The 17983-nt window shown below is 40.9% G+C and overlaps 1 protein-coding gene across 9 annotated transcripts in view; it reads left to right on the top strand.

Annotated features, from left to right (window-relative positions):
* The first annotated feature begins 6426 nt into the window (after positions 1–6426).
* Positions 6427–17983, top strand: part of LOC135241228 (neural cell adhesion molecule 2-like) — a 258308-nt gene continuing 246751 nt past the window's right edge. For 4 of the 9 annotated variants that reach the window (XM_064311450.1, XM_064311444.1, XM_064311443.1 and 1 more), the window contains exon 1: positions 6428–6668. In XM_064311450.1, the coding sequence (XP_064167520.1) occupies positions 6617–6668 (52 nt within the window). In that variant the 5' untranslated portion in view covers positions 6428–6616. Of the gene's footprint in view, positions 6669–17983 lie in introns of all 9 variants that reach the window. The other 5 variants (XM_064311448.1, XM_064311453.1, XM_064311452.1 and 2 more) reach the window with 2 other exon arrangements.

Raw genomic sequence — 17983 nt, 5'->3', positions numbered from 1 at the left:
AAATGCATCTGAACTCTTTATTAATTATAATGGTTACAGCAATGCTCCGTGTAGACACCGGGTAGCACTGATGCTGTCAAGTCATGCGCACAGTTCACTGTCGGTGGAAATGATGCCATCGTTGTCATTTTTTGCTGCAATGTAGTTTGATAATAGAGTTATTGGCAGTATAATGCAGTCCCTTGATATAGTAGTTATATTTAGTGTAATAACATATAATATAGTTTCTGAATGTAGTAGTTACCCATAATGGAGTAACAGGCTCATTAACCGTATATTGTGTTCTTTATGTATGCTTGGTGGGTGTACCCACCAAACTCTTTGCCTGGGTTTACTTTTCAAATACTTGATTCTTTTTCAGAGAAATTAAAATTGATTTTTAGCTCTAAGCTGATGTTTGTATTAAATGATTGTACTACAGTTAAGTATTGATTTTGAGGAGACCCTGGGTGCACTATGCTTTTAAGTTGCAGAAGAGTGGAAGAGTCTCCTTCCTCTTCAACTTAAAATGTTACATATGCACATTTTAAGTTGTTCCAAATCAAAATGACACACGTGTGCACGTAGGCTGAGCATAACCGTGCTGGATCCGCTAACACGTGTGACATATCGGAAGCCCACCCCCACCCCCCCACCCCATTCTCTATGCTCCCAAAAATAAGACTACACACCTTGATTCTGCAGCAATCCTGGTACATTCCCTATTTATCTCAATTGTACTTGTGGTTTATGCGGAGTTTTGCTTGTATTCTTTTCTGTAATGGCGTTGTGTATTGATTGCTTTCATTACAAACTGTTGTATCTGAGGAGCCGGAGATTTTATATCTTACATCAGCTCCATTGTTCAAGAAGGCAAAAGTTTTTGTTGTTGGGGCTCCATTTTTCCACCGTAAATCACATGACTCAACAATGTCTTCTAATTATGAAAAAAAAAATTGGGATTCTGTCCAATAACTTGTTATAACACTCTGTGGGCCGAATTTCAATGGATGATATTGTGCTTCATCTTGGCCCTGAAAGCCTCATAGTTTAGAGGTGTTTTTCTATAAAGCCTCATAATTTGGCTGCCTCAGCCTATAGCACAGCCATGTTGAATCGTCATCCAGCTCACATTGAATCAGCACATCTAAGGTCAGTAGGTGCATCTCAAGTCATTGTACCTATTCAGTATCGGCACCCTTGCATATGATCAAGGCGTGTGCACTGTGCAGACTTTAAGACACATTAAGAAAGAGCCAACAGGCTTGTGTAGAGTTAACTATTCCACATAGGGACATGAATACTGCACGATTACACTGTCAAGTAGATGATCCTCCTGTCAGGTTAAATAGAGACACTTTAAGCCATGTCCTGTTGGAATGGTTGTGGAGTTTGATTTTTTCACCCCAGCAGTCACTTACAGTACAGAAAGCACATCCCTGGTAGGGTTGCCAGTTGCCGGGTTTTCAAATAAATTTTTCAGGTCTGGGGTTTGGGGTCCCAACCGGACACTACAATGTCCAATCTAATTAATTTATTGGGAAAACATTATCGCTAGTGTGTAATGAATTCACGTCTCAGCTTCTCTCGTTTCGTAATCCAGTTCTGATAGCGACCCCCCCGGTCCACAAAGGGTTCCCATAGTGACAGAAACCGCACGCCACACCTCCCCTCCTCCCAATACTTGCAGCTGTATATGTTGGCCAGTTTTGATTGAATTCTAAATGTGGCAACCCTAATCCCTTGTGTGTAAAATAAGGGTTTGCTTGACTTCTTCACAAGTTGCTCAACTGAAAACAAAAGGAGCAATCTGGCTCACCTAGCATAACACATCCCCCGTACATCTGCTCTCATGGTGCCTTCCAAGCTGTTGGTCAGTCCATTGGCTTCACCATTTCTCCCCTGTGCTTAGGGGAGGGTAGGTGTGCTGTTATTCAGTGTTATGAATCACATATGTGGCTAAAAAACTGAACTGTGTTTCTGTGTTTTGACAATTGAAAATGTTTTTTTTTTAAATACCCCAAAGTAGTCTGTCATACACTGTGTAAAATAATTGAATGATAATGAATAATAAATGAATTGCAGTGGGAGGTAAACGCAGGATTTGGATGCAGCATTTTTATATTTTGTGTTTTGGCAAGCCAAATGCATATCTGGCTAGCCAAATGCCAAACTCCTGTTGTTTCCCCTCACTGTTATCTGTTGATCAGCTCTGAGACGCTCCAGATGTGTTCATAACGAGGGGTCCTGATTCCTGTTCACTCATGATGTTTCCCCAAACCCGTGGAACACGTTGCAATTTGTGTTTAATATCATCGCTCTTTTGAGGTTCTGCCTAATCAGTCATCTGTCCAGACAACGCTCTTAATGACCGTGTTTTGACGGCAAAGTGTTTTTGAGATTTTCAAAGGACATTTTTCAGAAACCCAAATGTCACAGAGCTGAGCTGAACCGTGAAATCATAAAAAAAAAAAGAATCCCAGACTCGTTATGCTTGTGTCACGATGGAATGATCTGCAGCACACGCAAGCAGGCGCCGTCTGATTTTGGAGTGGATTAATAACACAGAGGGACTCTACCCAAGGCGTTCAGCGCACTGCCATTTTCTCGCCACGCAGAGCAAGGAAATTATTTCTGTATTTTTGAATCTGAGATTGGATGGCGCACTGAATATGGATGGACATAGCTGAACACTGGCCGCAAACATCTCTGTCAGTTTTAATTAAACAGGGACGATTTTTCCAATTTGCAAATTGTGGTTGGTAATTTCCTAGTGTACAATTTTCCTGTTGCTAAGCAATTGTGACTGATTTCTTTCCTTGACTTTTTGTCTATTATATCCTTGTGTAAAACTGGAACAATAGCACCGTTTATGACTATGATTACCATGTGGCTGTTACTTGCTTATTCAAATGTAAATTATAAAAAAATTATGACCCATAATTAGGGCACATACATGCTGTAACAGCTATTTGTACACTGAACATTGTGACATTCAAAATGCTTACATGGATTGGAAATAACCATAAAGCAGTCCTGCAGTGCGTTCAATATGGCATGCAATTGGTGGGCCCTCCTACCTTTTTCCAGTAGGATTTCTCCCTGACCAGAAGACAAGTCAGTCTCTAGGATGCAGGATCTGACATTTCATACAGAAAAGGAAGCCTAATAACTAGCACTAGAATTAATTTGTACATGCTACAAAAACAAACCAAACAACATTCTGGTGCAAGTAAAACTGTGCCAAAACATCAACATAATTTCCTAATATTTTATAGTGACAATTAATTGACAATTATTTAAAACACTATTTATTTAAAGGCTGTAAGTCTGTGTTTCTTGATTTGAGTGCTGCTTTTCTTCCTTTTACAAAAAATGTTCCCCTTTTTTATCATAGTTTAAAGCAGAGTACCCTCCACAAAACGTTCACTCACTGGCAGAACAGCTAATTACTTTTTGATAATGAATCACTGTCAGGAGAGTAAAGCCTGGATTCAGTCAACGTACATTCTTAATTATATCACCATTAAATCCAAGTATTGCTTTTTTTTTGCAAACACTTCGCAAATTATCACTAATGTTACTTTGCAAAACTGTCTTTGATGGAAAAAAAGAACACTTGAATCTTGGAGTTTATCAATCTCCAGCTAAAATCAATCTCCAGTTTTAAAGACTGAAAACTACTATGTGCAGATTTAATTGTCTTTTGATTATTTTATGTCTGATTGTAGAATTGACTCATACAAGTGAACGTCATGTTATGAGGAAATTAAGGTTATAATGTTTATATTGCATTATAGTTCCGAGGAGTCTTTGTGTTGTGTGTTAGTAAACACTGAAGCTGTGGTAAAGCTTGGTTCACACTTGGCAACTGTTCCAGTCTTTGTTGATAATGGTGGTTCATACTTAACGACAGGTCTTGAAGTGATAATGTGCACACTAGATGACTGGGAACTGATTGAGGGTTTCCCATGAGGACTTACCACGATTCATAACGTCTTGTCTCAAAAACAGAATCTCGCTTGTGATTTGTGCTTGTGGTTGTTGTTAAAGTGAGTTCACTGCCTGCCCCTTCTGTTCATCTTCCTCTTGAACTTAAATCCCATTGGCTGTTGCCAGAGCCAATCTTGGTTTTCTGTCTTTGACCAATTCAAAGCAGGTGACTCAGTCTTTGGGATGGCTGTCAAAATAAAACAGGCTTAAAAAAATGTTGCCTGCTTTGACTGATCGGCAGTGGACAAAATCAGGAGGCTTGAACCCTTTTTTGACACTAGAGGAAAATTGGCGCCAACTGTCGACCCGACCGGCTCCAGCCGGCCCAACTGCAGTCGTGCTTAGAAAGAGGGGAATTATTGTCAAGTGTGTACCAAGCTTAATACGCAAGGATTAAATCTGAGCAATGACCTTATGTTTAAGTCCATCTCAGCACTTCACCATTCTTTCATAATCAGAAGAAATACCTGGATATTTGGGAGATAATGACAAAGGGGAGGAAAGTGTGTCCCTGGAAGCATAATTATAAAGTTTTTTCAAAGTAAATTAAATCACTGCTGCAGGGTAGCTGGTGAACCTGCTTTTACAGCATTGGACAGTCGCCTAGACAAGGAATACCCTTGAATAATAATCGAGGAATAAGTTGCCAACCTATGTTCTTTTGCTCGTGCATCAAGATATCTTCCAGACAATCAAATTATTGAAGATGAAAATGTTCAATGTTGTCTTTTTCTCTCGACCCAAAGCCATAAAACAAGCGTGCCATTCACTGTGAATTAGGAATATGACTTTCGATTGACTTAATTTAAACTGTTGCTGGAGTTGCTGTTCATTAGGGATTGTTAAATTATTTTGACATTAAGAAGCTACTTTGCCGCTTAGCACATAGAGTGTACGTTTCCATGGCATCAGGCATTTGAACTTGGCATTTGAACTAGAATGTAATAGAAAAAAGTTCATAATTACAAACCTTTTAATGGTTCATTTCCATATAGTTTATTAATAATTCCTTTCTACCCTTGTGAAGTTCAAAGTCCTTCAACTTTCAAAGTACAATGATTGTGTGAAATTGCTTCCTGGAGTATATCTGAGAATTGGTAAAAATTCATTTTCATGTAGCACCAGAAAGTCTATTTTCCATGCTTTTTTATGTTCTTCCTGCACAATTAAGTAAATGCTACATTTAATTGAATCAAATCTTAACTTAGTAGATGCTCTAAATTAGGGCACATTGCAATTTTTATAACGTATATATTCTTTTGTACTGATTGAATTTTACAGAGATACTGACAAATTGAATTGTTCCAAAGAGTACTGTCTCCCACCTAGGATTTAACCCCGTGACCTGCAGGTTGTAGGGCTCAGGACTGTAAGTACTCTTCTCTAATACCCATGGCAGCAAGCTGACACTCATTAAAAATCGCACCACTTACACTGTAATTCCAGGGTTATACTGTTATAGCAAGTATTATACAGTATGTACTGTTCCCATCATTTTTTATTTAAAAAACATTTTTTTGCAGTGTGCATCAACAAAAATCAAGTCTGTACATGTAGCTAGCTTTAAAAATATATATTTTAAAATTTAGTTAAAAACATAATTTCATTGAAATAATTATTTCTCTATTTGACATTTGAGCTATTGCAATTGCTCCTAACCCAGACCCCCCCCCCCCCCCCCAAAAAAAAAAAAAAAAAAACATATATAACTAAATCACAATTTGTTGTCAAAATGAACACTGCATACCAAGCCACATCATGAGAAATCTACCATCTGAGCTTTGTCCGTGTCAGTGCATGTTTCCCCACATACAAGGTCTGAGTTCTGCAATGTGTGAGTAGTTGATGGATTCCTGTCACCTTAGTCAGGGTGGGGCTTCACAAGTTGATGGGCTGGAGATGAACTCTCATTAGAAGAGACTGGTAACCCCCAGCTGCAAAACACACTTAACTTGTGAACAAATACTTCCATTGATAACTGAATCATGGCATAATGGGTTTTTTGTTTGAATTGCATGGAGCTTTGTCACTAAACTGAAGATCAGTGGAGCAGCTGGTCCTCTTGGCTCACTTGATATACTATTCACTGAAGTTGTAGAGTTCCATGCGCAGTAGGCTACATGCATGAAGTCAATCATTGATCTTTAAATCTCCACACTCACTGAGGAACACCCACTTGTGACAGCATTGACAATTAAAATGTGTCTGCAATTCAGTATGGTCTAGCTACTATCCAAACTCATTTAAGTCCATCAACCTGCCCAAGTAAAAAAAAAAAAATTGTATTTTAATGGTCGACTTCCCGTATTCTAAATTACTCACAGTAACATGCGTTCATGCTCATATGTTGTTTGATTTATTTAATGATTTGCGGATGGATATTTGTCTTGGAACAATACGGTACTGCGCACGCAGACTCGATTGCCTCAGCAGTGTGTGAACACTGCTGCATTGAGGCTCCTGCTCGCGCTTGACTGTGGATCGTCTCTGTGGTCGGCAGTGAACGCGTGAACAGTGAGCGAGAACAGAGCGCGCGAGCCAGCCACTGACAGAGAGGAGCGAAAAAATCGGTCTCCGCACAGCCACGGCGCTCACAACTCGCTGAGAACAAGGGGAAGCTGTCAGTCTCCTGAACCTGCTCAAAATGATTCCCAACATCATCTGTTTCCTCGGATTGCTCGTCTGCGGCAGCCAAGGTAGGAAAAAATATAATCATTTGCGTGAAGGAATAAGTTGCAAGGTTTCATCTCACCCCTCCGCTCACATCTTAGTCTTGATTGGAAGTGCTGGAGGTTGTTAGGGGAGATGTGGCTGAAGGAGATGAGAGAAAGGGGCGGATTATTGGGTCTGCAGTGTTTTGTAGTTAGAGCACGTCCTTTCGGGGAGAATGCATTTTTTAAATTGTCAATGAAATCGGTGTCTCGTTTTCTGACGTTTTCTCCAGCCCTCAACGGTGCATACATTCATTTAAATGATCACCGTGTTGTTGTGGTATTTGGGTCCGTTTCATTCAACATTTTACAAGTTGTGTATTGTGCCACGATGCTGCTGGAATGTGATCTGTGAGCTTTTCTAAACAGTGCACCAAGTGAAACCTTTTCCAGTGACGATGTCGGTCGAATAGAGGAAAGGTCCTAATATTTGTCGGTGGGATGTGGATGGAATAAAACGAATCAGGTAGATAACAGACATGGGGTAGGGGATATCAGTCCGAATTCACGAGCTCACAGTATATGCAAAATTTTTATAGCATTTAAGTGAGATCTGGAAAAAGCTTCCAAATGCTGCTGTCCAAGTTTTCGTTGTATGTTCGTAGAACGCGAATCCAAACTGCAGTAGCTATATTCGTTGTTAAATAAATAGAATTAATGGATGCAAGAAGTTGGATTATTGCTGTAAAAAGTTAAGGGAAATGCACAAACAAGACGAGTAGCTGCACGAGATGCATCGTATGTAGTCTATGGTATCTATATCTAAAATAAGTGTTATATGTATCAGGCTGACGAGACACATTCGTAGTGTGGATAAAATAATGGATTTGATTAAAGTGATTTAAAGCCATGTCACCGCATTAATGATACTGGAGCACTACACGGGACGCAGGGAAAGGTCATTACGGCATCATGCTTCGCCTTTTCTGTCCTTCGATTACTCTGAACTTTTCCGAGCACCAAGTGCGCGTCTCCGGGTCCCAAGGGAGCGGAGAAAGATTGTTTGTCTGGACAAAAGATTTGGTTCCTGACGTAGGACAGCAGGTGGGGGTAGAGCGCTATGCATTGATTTAAAACGATGGTTCTGGAGGATGCAGGCTTTGAGACCAACCTCCGTCTTTGGCATGTTATGTAGTAAGGCGGAGCAGAATCGAATATAGGCGGATTCGGAAATGCTACCTTTACAGGGTTCTTGATCCTCGGCGGAACATCCAATGCTCGCATGTGCTTTTAAATGCCAGGCTTTTATTTTAATTGTTGTGGTGCTGCGGGTTAGTCGCCCGACGTTACACTAACATATTGTGCAACTGAATACATGTCATCTAAGTTGCAATAGCGAAGGTGTGTTTCTTCGTTTTTAAATGACTTTGTTATTATTATTAATTTTAATATCTTGCGCTGTTTTCAACGAAAGTTATGTGTAGCGTGTTACCTTTTGTGCGTTGCCTTTATTTATTTATTTATTTATTTATTTATTTATTTAAATACATCTAGAAAAGTCGTTTCGTTTTCGCACATCCACAGCCGTACAAACGTTGCTTACTTTTGCCATCTACATCAGCCGCAATATCCTACGCACATTTACAGCAGCAGCCCTATAAAAGACGCTCTTAGCAATGATATATTGCGCCAGGAGGATTAAATACGATTATTTTCGCCAATAGTGTAAGGCCCACTACTTCTTCTCGTCAGATTTAAAATAATGAATGTTTAGTCTACTCATGTTTAGTGTGAAGAACAAATAACTGTCAGAGACGTTTGATTAATTACGACAGCAGAGGGTGTTTGGATTCTGTAGATCCTCGTGATCATTGGGAGTGCTGGATGACGGCAGTAGCCTCAGGACTGATTGAAGAAGAAGTCCTTATTGTGTCATTTGAGTAATTTGGGATAATTAAGATGCTGGCTGATGACGTCATGATACTGGTGATGACGATCCCAATAAAAACAACTGGTCTGAATTGCATTTCCCAAATCTTACGAGAGGCGTTGATGTTACTGGTGGGCTGACTGATGCAGGCAACAACAACAACAACAAAAAATAACTGTGAAGTTGCAGTCACCCCTATTTTTCTCAGGTACACCTCATTCAGTGTAGCCATAGAACCACCGATTTGCAAGGATTTAGTCTGCTTTACAAAAACAAAAAGGCTGTGATTTAATGAAAGGAGGGTTCCACTGATGTGATGATGAAAGCGGTTTGCTTGGACATTAGTATGAGCATGTAGTACAAAGGAGTAAAAGCTTTTGTTCTGTTTCCATGAAATAATTGACATTTAAAGCAATATCAACACTGCTTGAAATTCATGTCCCTAGTCCTGGGATTCTGGCTCTTTCATAGAATAAGGTAGGTTCAGATTTTCAGAACCCTTGCTATATTGTTCATGGGGGAGGGGAAGATTTTAAGAGGAAGTTCTCTTCAAGGATTCAATGGTCTGGAATTAGCCCATTTTTAAAATGTATTTTTGGCGGTTAGAGTGCTGCTTAGCAAGCAAAGTGACACTATGATGTCTTACCTCAGAGAGATACCACTCTCACATTTTCACTTTGTAGATTCATTGCAGGGCTGGGCCATTTCCCTGTTCGTTGACTGGCGAGGGAAGAGCGGGAATCATTCTTGCAGTATAGAGGGGACAGTGGTTGGAAATAACTTCAGATATTAACCTCTTTTCAGCGCTGTCAAAACTGTTCAACGGTGACCAATGAGACAAAGAACGGACAGCGCACGGAGACGGTTTGCTGATGGGATCTCTCGCTCTCTAGGGTGGCCATCTTCAGAGGCAGTAAAAGTTGGGAAATCAGGCCATCCTGGCGGCGTTATGCGAGCAGATAGGCAAATAAACGGAGGTTTTACTGTGCCCACGGTCACGCGTGCCATAAACAACGTCCCTGCCTGTCAGAACAACAAATCATGTCATCACAAAGTTCCAGGAAGTCTGTACCAGCAGCACTGTAATAACGTTTTCCTTTTCCTGTTATACATATTTCACAAATATGGTGACACTTACTGGGCATGTTTTTCACGGGGACATGCAATGTTTATTTTTTATTTTTATTTGACAGAATTAGTGTGTGTGTGTGCCTGAATGAGGGAGCCATGTTTAACTATAGGCTTATCCTCTCTGGGGAGGTTAATGGCTATACTTAGAAACCAGATTCGCATTCCCCTTCACCAGGTCACCGCTAATATATCCTAAAAGGTTTATGTTTGAGTTCAACGGCTTGGTAAAATAAATTATGGGCTCTACCAAACTCGCAAGAGACCACTCTAAGAGATGTTAAGCGCCATAATTAAGCAATTTCTCTGACTCTTTCAGCGAAATGTCAGGAGCAGGAGCGCTGAAAGATTTATGTCCTGGTGCAGCGTGCTTGCCTGGTTGTATATAGCGCCCATCTGAGCAGCCTTAGTGTGGTGATCTCCACTGAGAGCTTGCAGAAGCCTGGAACAGCACACGCAAGAGGGAGGAGAGAGTCCTCATCCACTGGCTCACATAGACACGTACACTAATACATGTACATGCACATACACTTATACACACACACACACACACACATATATACACATACGCTAATACACATAATGCACAGATACACATACACTAAACACAAACACACTAGGGATGGTGCCAAATACAAATACCATATTTGGCAACACTCAAAGAATACGTTCTCTCTAAATGTTTTCTACCTCTGAATTTGACCACTATTATTTGGATTCTGATTCTTTTTTTCCCTCCTCTTTGATGTGATTCGCTCAGAAGTCAGCACCTAGCTTCCCAATCACACACACCCCTGCTGAGAGACAGAAAGTGAGAGTTTCCCTTAACACCGAATATGCCAGAGTGACTATAATTACTCCAACTCCAACACCGTTAATGCTATATTCTCCTCCTTCCACGACTTTCCTAAATATTTGGGCTTAAAATAACTGCGTTTTTAAAATAAAATAAAAAATCTACTCAAGCAGTTTGTACCATCTTTTCCACAAAACCCCCCCACCAGACAATAGACATCAGATGCTTTTACCCAGGTGCGAACATGTCGCTGCGTACTCCAGCACGCTACTCAGCAAAGGAATGACTGGCGCTTTGATATGAATTTCCCGATAAAGCGTTATCTAAACAAATTTCTCACATATAATCACACTAAATGAATTCACTGCAATTGTGTGATGATGTTTAAAAAGCTGCTAGGGTGGGGATGAATAATTGTGGATGCTGTAGTTATAGAAATGATTGGCTTAGAACTCCACGGAGATAACGCCACCAACATATTTTCAGGTTCTTGCTGAAACTGAGATTTTGAATTTTTGAATTAACTGAATAGCCTAGCTACATGAGAACTGTGTGAAATGTAACCGATTTATGTGCGTGCGGTCCCAGCAAACCACCAAAGCTCCATGTTCTCTGTGGAATTGATTAGAGGAGAACGACTGTGCTTAGGCCATGTAAAAGCACACTCCAAGGAGAAGGGAGGGAGAAACGTGCTGAATTTGTTATGACCAAAGAAATGACTTTTTAAAAAAATTGCACTTTGTATTTCTTTAACTACCTTTTCCTATTTGTGTTTTGTCATGCACATTTTAGTGCTTTCCTCAGTGTTCCTGTAATATGCCTTGATACATTTTCCCTTAGCCTCTCTAACAAAACCGCAATAATTTATAAATACAAATGTTGACATTGATTCAGTTGTGTCCTTTATTTCAAGAAAATAGTTTTGAAATTTATGGTTTCGTGAAATTAGATCGCTGCTGTTGTAGAAATCAATGCTGTAATTCTGGATATGTTTGACACTGCCGGACATCAGCGTGGCAGTAGTAGGTAGTCAAAAAACACAGCCTTTCTGGAGTTAAAACAATACAGACAGCTTGTTGGCTAATGACACACCCAGTACTGGCTCGTGTGACTCTAAAATGGCTGACCTGCCCTCCAACGAGTGCCCTCCATGCAAATTATCAGTATAGCAGGGGATGTGGTGTCTCCCCATCACTATAGACTGCTCCCAGCTCATGTGCAGGAGCTTGTCGTCACAAACGACAACTTGGGGAAGTTTGAGTAAGAGCATACTAGCTGAATATATAGTCTATCCCAAGGAAGCTTTTTGATTTTTTTCTTTAATTTATCTAACCTTATGCAAATCAAGCATACAGGTAAAGTGGAGCTTCAATAAAAAGGGAAGAGAAGGTTTGAACAGAGTAAAAACAAAAAAACATTTAGCCTTGCATTCTGTAGTTTTTTTTTTATTTCATTAGGTGTGAGGAACCATTTTTTAATCATAAAAGCATTTTTTCAGTTTAGAATTGTCTTTGATGTCCTTCTGGTAGGGACGATGGTGGGGTTCATGCAGTTCATATTATGCAATTCAGAGTAAGGATGAGTTTGATTTATGAAAACATTTTGCCTATGTTTGGAACTTGATTTGACTGTTTACCTCAGTGTTATAAAAGCCTGTTATGGCTATATTACATATAGGTCATTGTTTGTTATATACAGCTTTACAAAGCAAATTACCTGTTGTTAAACTGGATTATTATTGATGTCATTGTAAAACCATGCTTTAATATCTGAGCAATAGCAGTGCAGTGTTTATAATGGTAAAAATAAGGGATTTTTTTGCAGTTTATACAACTTCCGTTTCCAGAAATAAACCGTTTCTGGTTTGTGCCACGCCCACTTCTGATTTTTATCCGAATACAAATGCAAATAATTTTGTTGGTTGAACTAATACAGATACAAATACAATAAGCGGCATCTCTCTCCACTGCTAACACACACTCACGAGCGTATATACATACACTAATTCATATGTATACACACACAAATACATACACATATCACACAGAGTCACATGCACTAATGCACACACACGCACACACACATACAAATATATGCACATGCAGTAATGTATATATATACACACACACACGCATACATTCAGGAACACACGTACGCTCACAGACACATACACACACACAGTATTTCTAAGGGAAGGTATTATCTTTCTAACAGTGCCTCAAGCCTTTTGGGAAGATCACTCCACCACAACTGGACCTTTCCAGCTCTGCTGATGTCATTATGTAATTTCAACTCTATCTCATAAATATATAAAAAAATATGAGCATATATTTAAAAGAAAACGAATCTAAACTTTCAGGTTATAACATACTTCTGCAACTTCCTAAAACATACCATCAGTGTATTTGTTTGTATGACTGCATGTATGTTTTTTTTGATGCTGTAATAGAATACAGAATGTCCTATTAAAGACATAGAGAGCTGTTCATATAAGAAATGGCTTGTCCATGCTTTTTCATGCAGAGAAATTGATTGTATTATGTGATTAATTGAGTAAAAGGAGAGCACACACACACAGCCTGTATGAAAATGGAATTACTCCCTGAGGGAATTGTATAAGGAAAATCAATTTAAAGAATGGCTAGAGTCAGCGGGCTTCTGAATCATAATAAGGGCCCATTCAGTGTTACAGATATGTGGTTTGTTTTCCTGTTACAAAGCTGTGTTATTGTATGACTTTTCATTTTTAGCTTATGATTCGATATACACAGCTGTGTAGACATTACTTGTGTAAAACTGTGTGCATATTCAAATACATACATTATTCCTGTCTATTATAATGTACTGTACTTTGTATCATATACAGTGCTCTGTGTACAGTGCTCTCCCTATCATATTTTGGACCCTTCCACCAGAGACACACACACACACACACACATATGCACATATCTCATGACAGAGTATTAAGCTAATTCTGTCGTTTAATGTACATAGACATCATACACATCTGAAGTTATACTGTGTGATAGAGCATAAACTCTCTTCTCAGCTATTAGGGTAATAAATGATAAATTACAAAAGCACTTTGCGCATGGCGTTTAAACATACATGCCGGAGACATGGAAACAGAGCTCTCTTCTTCGTGAAAATGAGTGAGATTTTAGCCTCTGGGAAGAAGGTGGGAGGAGGAGGAGGGAGGGAACTTTTTGTTCTCTGAATTTCTCTGTCTACAACATGTTAAGAACCACGATGCTGTTTCCTAAGGGCTACTGAAAGCCCTTCCGTTGGTTTTGATTCGGGTACTTTTGGGTATTTTTTTTCCCCACGCAATTGATTTGGGCACTGCAGGACCTTTATATAGACCAACAATTTGGAGTTCCTTGTTTCGATTAACTGCCATTTAACCCCTGAGCATGTGCTCAACCTCAGTGAGTTTACAGTACAGTGAAACACACCAGCTACACAAATGGGTTAGTGTGAGAACTGAATAGATAGGTTCCAGAAATTCCATCATTACATGTGGCTTCTTGACACCAATATCATGCTCCACATCCTGGAACACCTAGTCTTCACAAGTGATGTAACCCAGGGCGGTAAGAAAGTCATGATGACTTGATGAACCATTCAGACGTATTTTGACAACTTTTTCAGCCTGTTAGTGTTAAAATGTTGATGTTGGGCTAAGACCCTATGACCCTTGTCCCTGTTGCCTGTTGGTCAGAAATGAGTTGCCTGTTGGTCATCCCTCACAATAACCTGTGGACTTTTTTGTGTAGTGCAAGGTTGATAAGACGTCTAGGCATCAGGGTGAAAACCCAACTAAATTTGGGTTGAAAAGTGAAAGTTCTCTAGCCAACTAAATAGCCAGGCTAAATCTGGGTGAAACCTGAGCTATATTGAGGATGGCCTAGCCTGTTTATATCAAAATGTCTCTCAACCTAGACCCCCCCCCCCCCGTAGACACCTGCGTTGTTCCTCGTTACCTGTGGCGGCAGGCTTATCTGGTGCATGGTGCCCTCTCAGTGCTGTTCTGGCTGAGGGGCCACACCCGCCTTCCTAGACCCCCCCCCCCCCCCCCCCCCGGCAAGGCCCCTGCCTGCCTCGTTACAGCCGCTAACTCTGTGAAACGCCTGCTAAGGGCAGAATGGATGAATCTCTCATTTACAATATGCAACCGGAGTAATCTTCTGACTGTAATTGTTTTGGATTTAAGTGCTACAGATGTATAATGGGAGATTGATTTTAATTGTAGATGTTCCTTGGGTCTCGCTCCTTCTTAAACTATTTTTGCGTCTGTAGATATTTTCACTTGGAAATTTCCCTCAAGTGTTTAACACTCTTTAGTCTTAATCAGCTCTCACTGCATTGCAATGTCCTTAGCCCTGATTGAGTTTATTTAGTGTTTTTCTTTTGCCTGAGATGCATAAAGTTTTGATGTAACCATGTGATATGGACTTGCCATTTAGTTGCCCTGTGGCCAAATGGGATATAATTATATAGTCATGTAATCAGAACTTGAAGAAACGCTTTATAGAGAGCTTTTGTCAGCTAGGAAAACTGGTTGCTTTATCAGGGAATTTATAAAAGAGTTACACAGTTATTGCATTGATTCTCAGCACAATCACCACTTATCACCTATTTGTAAATGGGTCATGCCATTTACCATGTTAACATCACATGCTAGCCGTATGTGTTTCGTACAAGCTTCCCTCTGTACTCTTATTACAAAAGCACACACTGTAACCCTGCTGTATCCAGAAGGGCTAGATGAAATGGAGCGCACTTTTTTTTTCCTGGTAAGAAATTCTTTTATCACAGTGTTTCAGATGAAATCGCTGTTGTGACCAATGCCGAGGGCATTATGAGACTTTAAGGGTCTGTGGCGCTTGAGAGTTAAGGAGTCATTGTCACAGCGTTTGCTTGCTTTTACCTCAGAGTAGAAGCTGCCTCCCCAACGAAGCGTGTGCTGATCTGATTGTGACTTGATTTGTTCTGAAGGATCGGGCTACCGGCAGTTCGCCATGCTCTCCGACGGTGCGAAGGCATGGGATGTTTTTTGGCGCGAGAACAGAAAAACTGCATTAGCCGCCATCGCGCTCAGTCTTAGGAAACGCACTGAAAGTCACGTGACCGGGTTTGCCGGGCTGCGCTTTCTGCTTCAGAGAACTCTTATTTCACAGTGAAATGAAAGGACATTCATGCCAGATTTGATCCCTTATGGGCCCGATGGCTCTGGGCCTGATATCCTTTTCTTTTTTGGAGATGATCAACAGGAGCACAGGCTCCTGCTCACGCGCCGCCCGCTGCCTGGGAGAGGAGCGAGAGACTGGTGCGGTGGGAGGTGGAGATGACCTGCATCCTCTCTCTGGATGTCCAGTGCCTGATCCAGGAACAGGAGTCAGCGACCTTGAGGTCTCCCGCTCCAAGCAAGGATGAAAAATATGGCAGATTTACTCAGGCGGCGCAAGTCTAATTCTTAAAAAAAAAAAGCCTGTCTCTCAGATGACATCATCGCAGTCAGGGCCAGGCCTGTGATGGGTTTTTCGGACGTGGGTTCAGTGGGGTGCAGTCAGGCAGCGAGGTGGGACAGCAGCTGTTTTAATTGCCTTGCAGCTCTGCCTAACCGCACGTGACGTTTCGACAGACCGCCGATCACGCGGGCGCTCACCCAGGCTGAGCACTAATCAAAGAGAATTGCAGCTGAAATGAGGTGATTTGTCTTAATTCAATTTGGCTTTTGCTGGATTTGATCCAGACTAAGCTGAATTCAGCGCGATTGAATTTTAACAGGTGCAAATTGCTGGGTTGAGCTGAATTGAGAAATATAGGTGATCAGATGTTTCCCAGCCTTGTGTAGTCCCAGGCTCTGGTTCCCTCAGGTTTTAATGAGCTCAGTGGGGTCAGGATGAAGTAGAAATCCCCATAACAAAGAAAACAGACTTTGTTCTTTTATAAAACAAAACTAGAGAAAAAAAAAATTTCTTACCTGTCAATAAAAAAACAGACTTTGCTTTGAGTGAGTGTGTGTGTGTGCATGTGCGCATGCATGTACTGTACGTGTGTGTGTGTGTGGGTTGGTATGAGTGTGTGTGTGTGTGTGTGTGTCAACGTGCGTAAGTGCATGTGCATGTTGGTATGAGTGTGTGTGTGTGTGTGTGTTGGTGTGAGTGTGTGTGTGTGTGTGTGTGCGAGTGTGTGTTGATATGAGTGTGTGTTTGTTGGTATGTGTGTGTGTGCATGTAGGGATGGGTGTGAGGCCTGCTGGATGAGTAGAGAAGTAGTTCAAAGTTCACAAAGTTCCTGGACTGTTCATGACATCAAGAAATGCCATCAAGGGACATATGGGAAAAGGTCTTTCTAAAGTAGGACTGCGATGACCTGATTTGACAAAAATACACCACAGCAATGAATACCATAAATCTAAAAAATGTAGATTTTCCACCCACACATCTGTTAGTCCTATTAAAGTCCTGCTTATCTGACATTGGAGTAAACTTACTGCTGTTTCGCTGGGCTCACATGTTATGCTGTTACCTGAGGAGGCGGCTATGCTGCGGCTCTACCACAGCCGTGCTTGCATTACCCTCAGTCAACCATTAACCTGGGTGACCTGGCTCTGCGGAAGTTGTACGTGACTCCCTCTCACCCAGTGAAGAGCCCTGACTCTGCTGAAGCTGTCTGTGACTCCCTCTCACACAGTGAAGAGCACTGACTCTGCTGAAGCTGTCTGTGACTCCCTCTTACACAGAGAAGAGCACTGACTCTGCTGAAGCTGTCTGTGACTCCCTCTTACACAGAGAAGAGCACTGACTCTGCTTAAGCTGTACGTGACTCCCTCTCTCACAGAGAAGAGAAGCTGGATGTGACTCTCACACAATGGACAGTGCTAAATCAGCTGAACTTAAAATACTTAAATGGCCCAAAGGTGCCCGTTTGAAAGCATGGTTGTTCTACATACTGGAGACGATGATAGCTTTACCGAATTTGGATTTTTCTTTCAGAACACATTTTTGTCGATTCAAATTTTGTTTTTGCCGTTGTTGAAATGCAGTTTTTGGTTTTGGTGTTGCCCCACAAATAGGGCAGTTCAGAGGGAAACCGACTGTAAAAAAAAAAAAAACTTTAAAACAGGAAGAAAACAACTGTAAAATAATGCACTTCATAAAAGTCTTTTGCATTAGGAAAGAAAAATAATGTTGCTTTACATTTTCACTACTGACATTAACGTACGACAGATGATTATTGTAATGACAGCAGCCAGCGGTAATTCATTGCTGTGACATTAATACGCCTGGTGCTGGATACTTATGTTCCACAGCCACAACGAGAAATGAATCTCCCTGTGCATAATTAGACGCAGTATCATTTTCATTAGTAATACGGGCTGACACGTACGCTTCGATTGCATTTCCCCGAAGGCCTCTGTTCTCCATCCTCATCCGTTCTTCGGTTGAACCTGCTGTTTAACTGGGAGAGCAGAAACCGGTAGTGCGCAGCTTTTGGTTG

Source organism: Anguilla rostrata, chromosome 15 (assembly GCF_018555375.3).
Source record: "Anguilla rostrata isolate EN2019 chromosome 15, ASM1855537v3, whole genome shotgun sequence".
Taxonomy (NCBI): domain Eukaryota; kingdom Metazoa; phylum Chordata; class Actinopteri; order Anguilliformes; family Anguillidae; genus Anguilla; species Anguilla rostrata.
The sequence above is the reverse complement of the archived record's forward strand: the minus strand, read 5'-3'. Positions and strand labels throughout refer to the sequence as shown.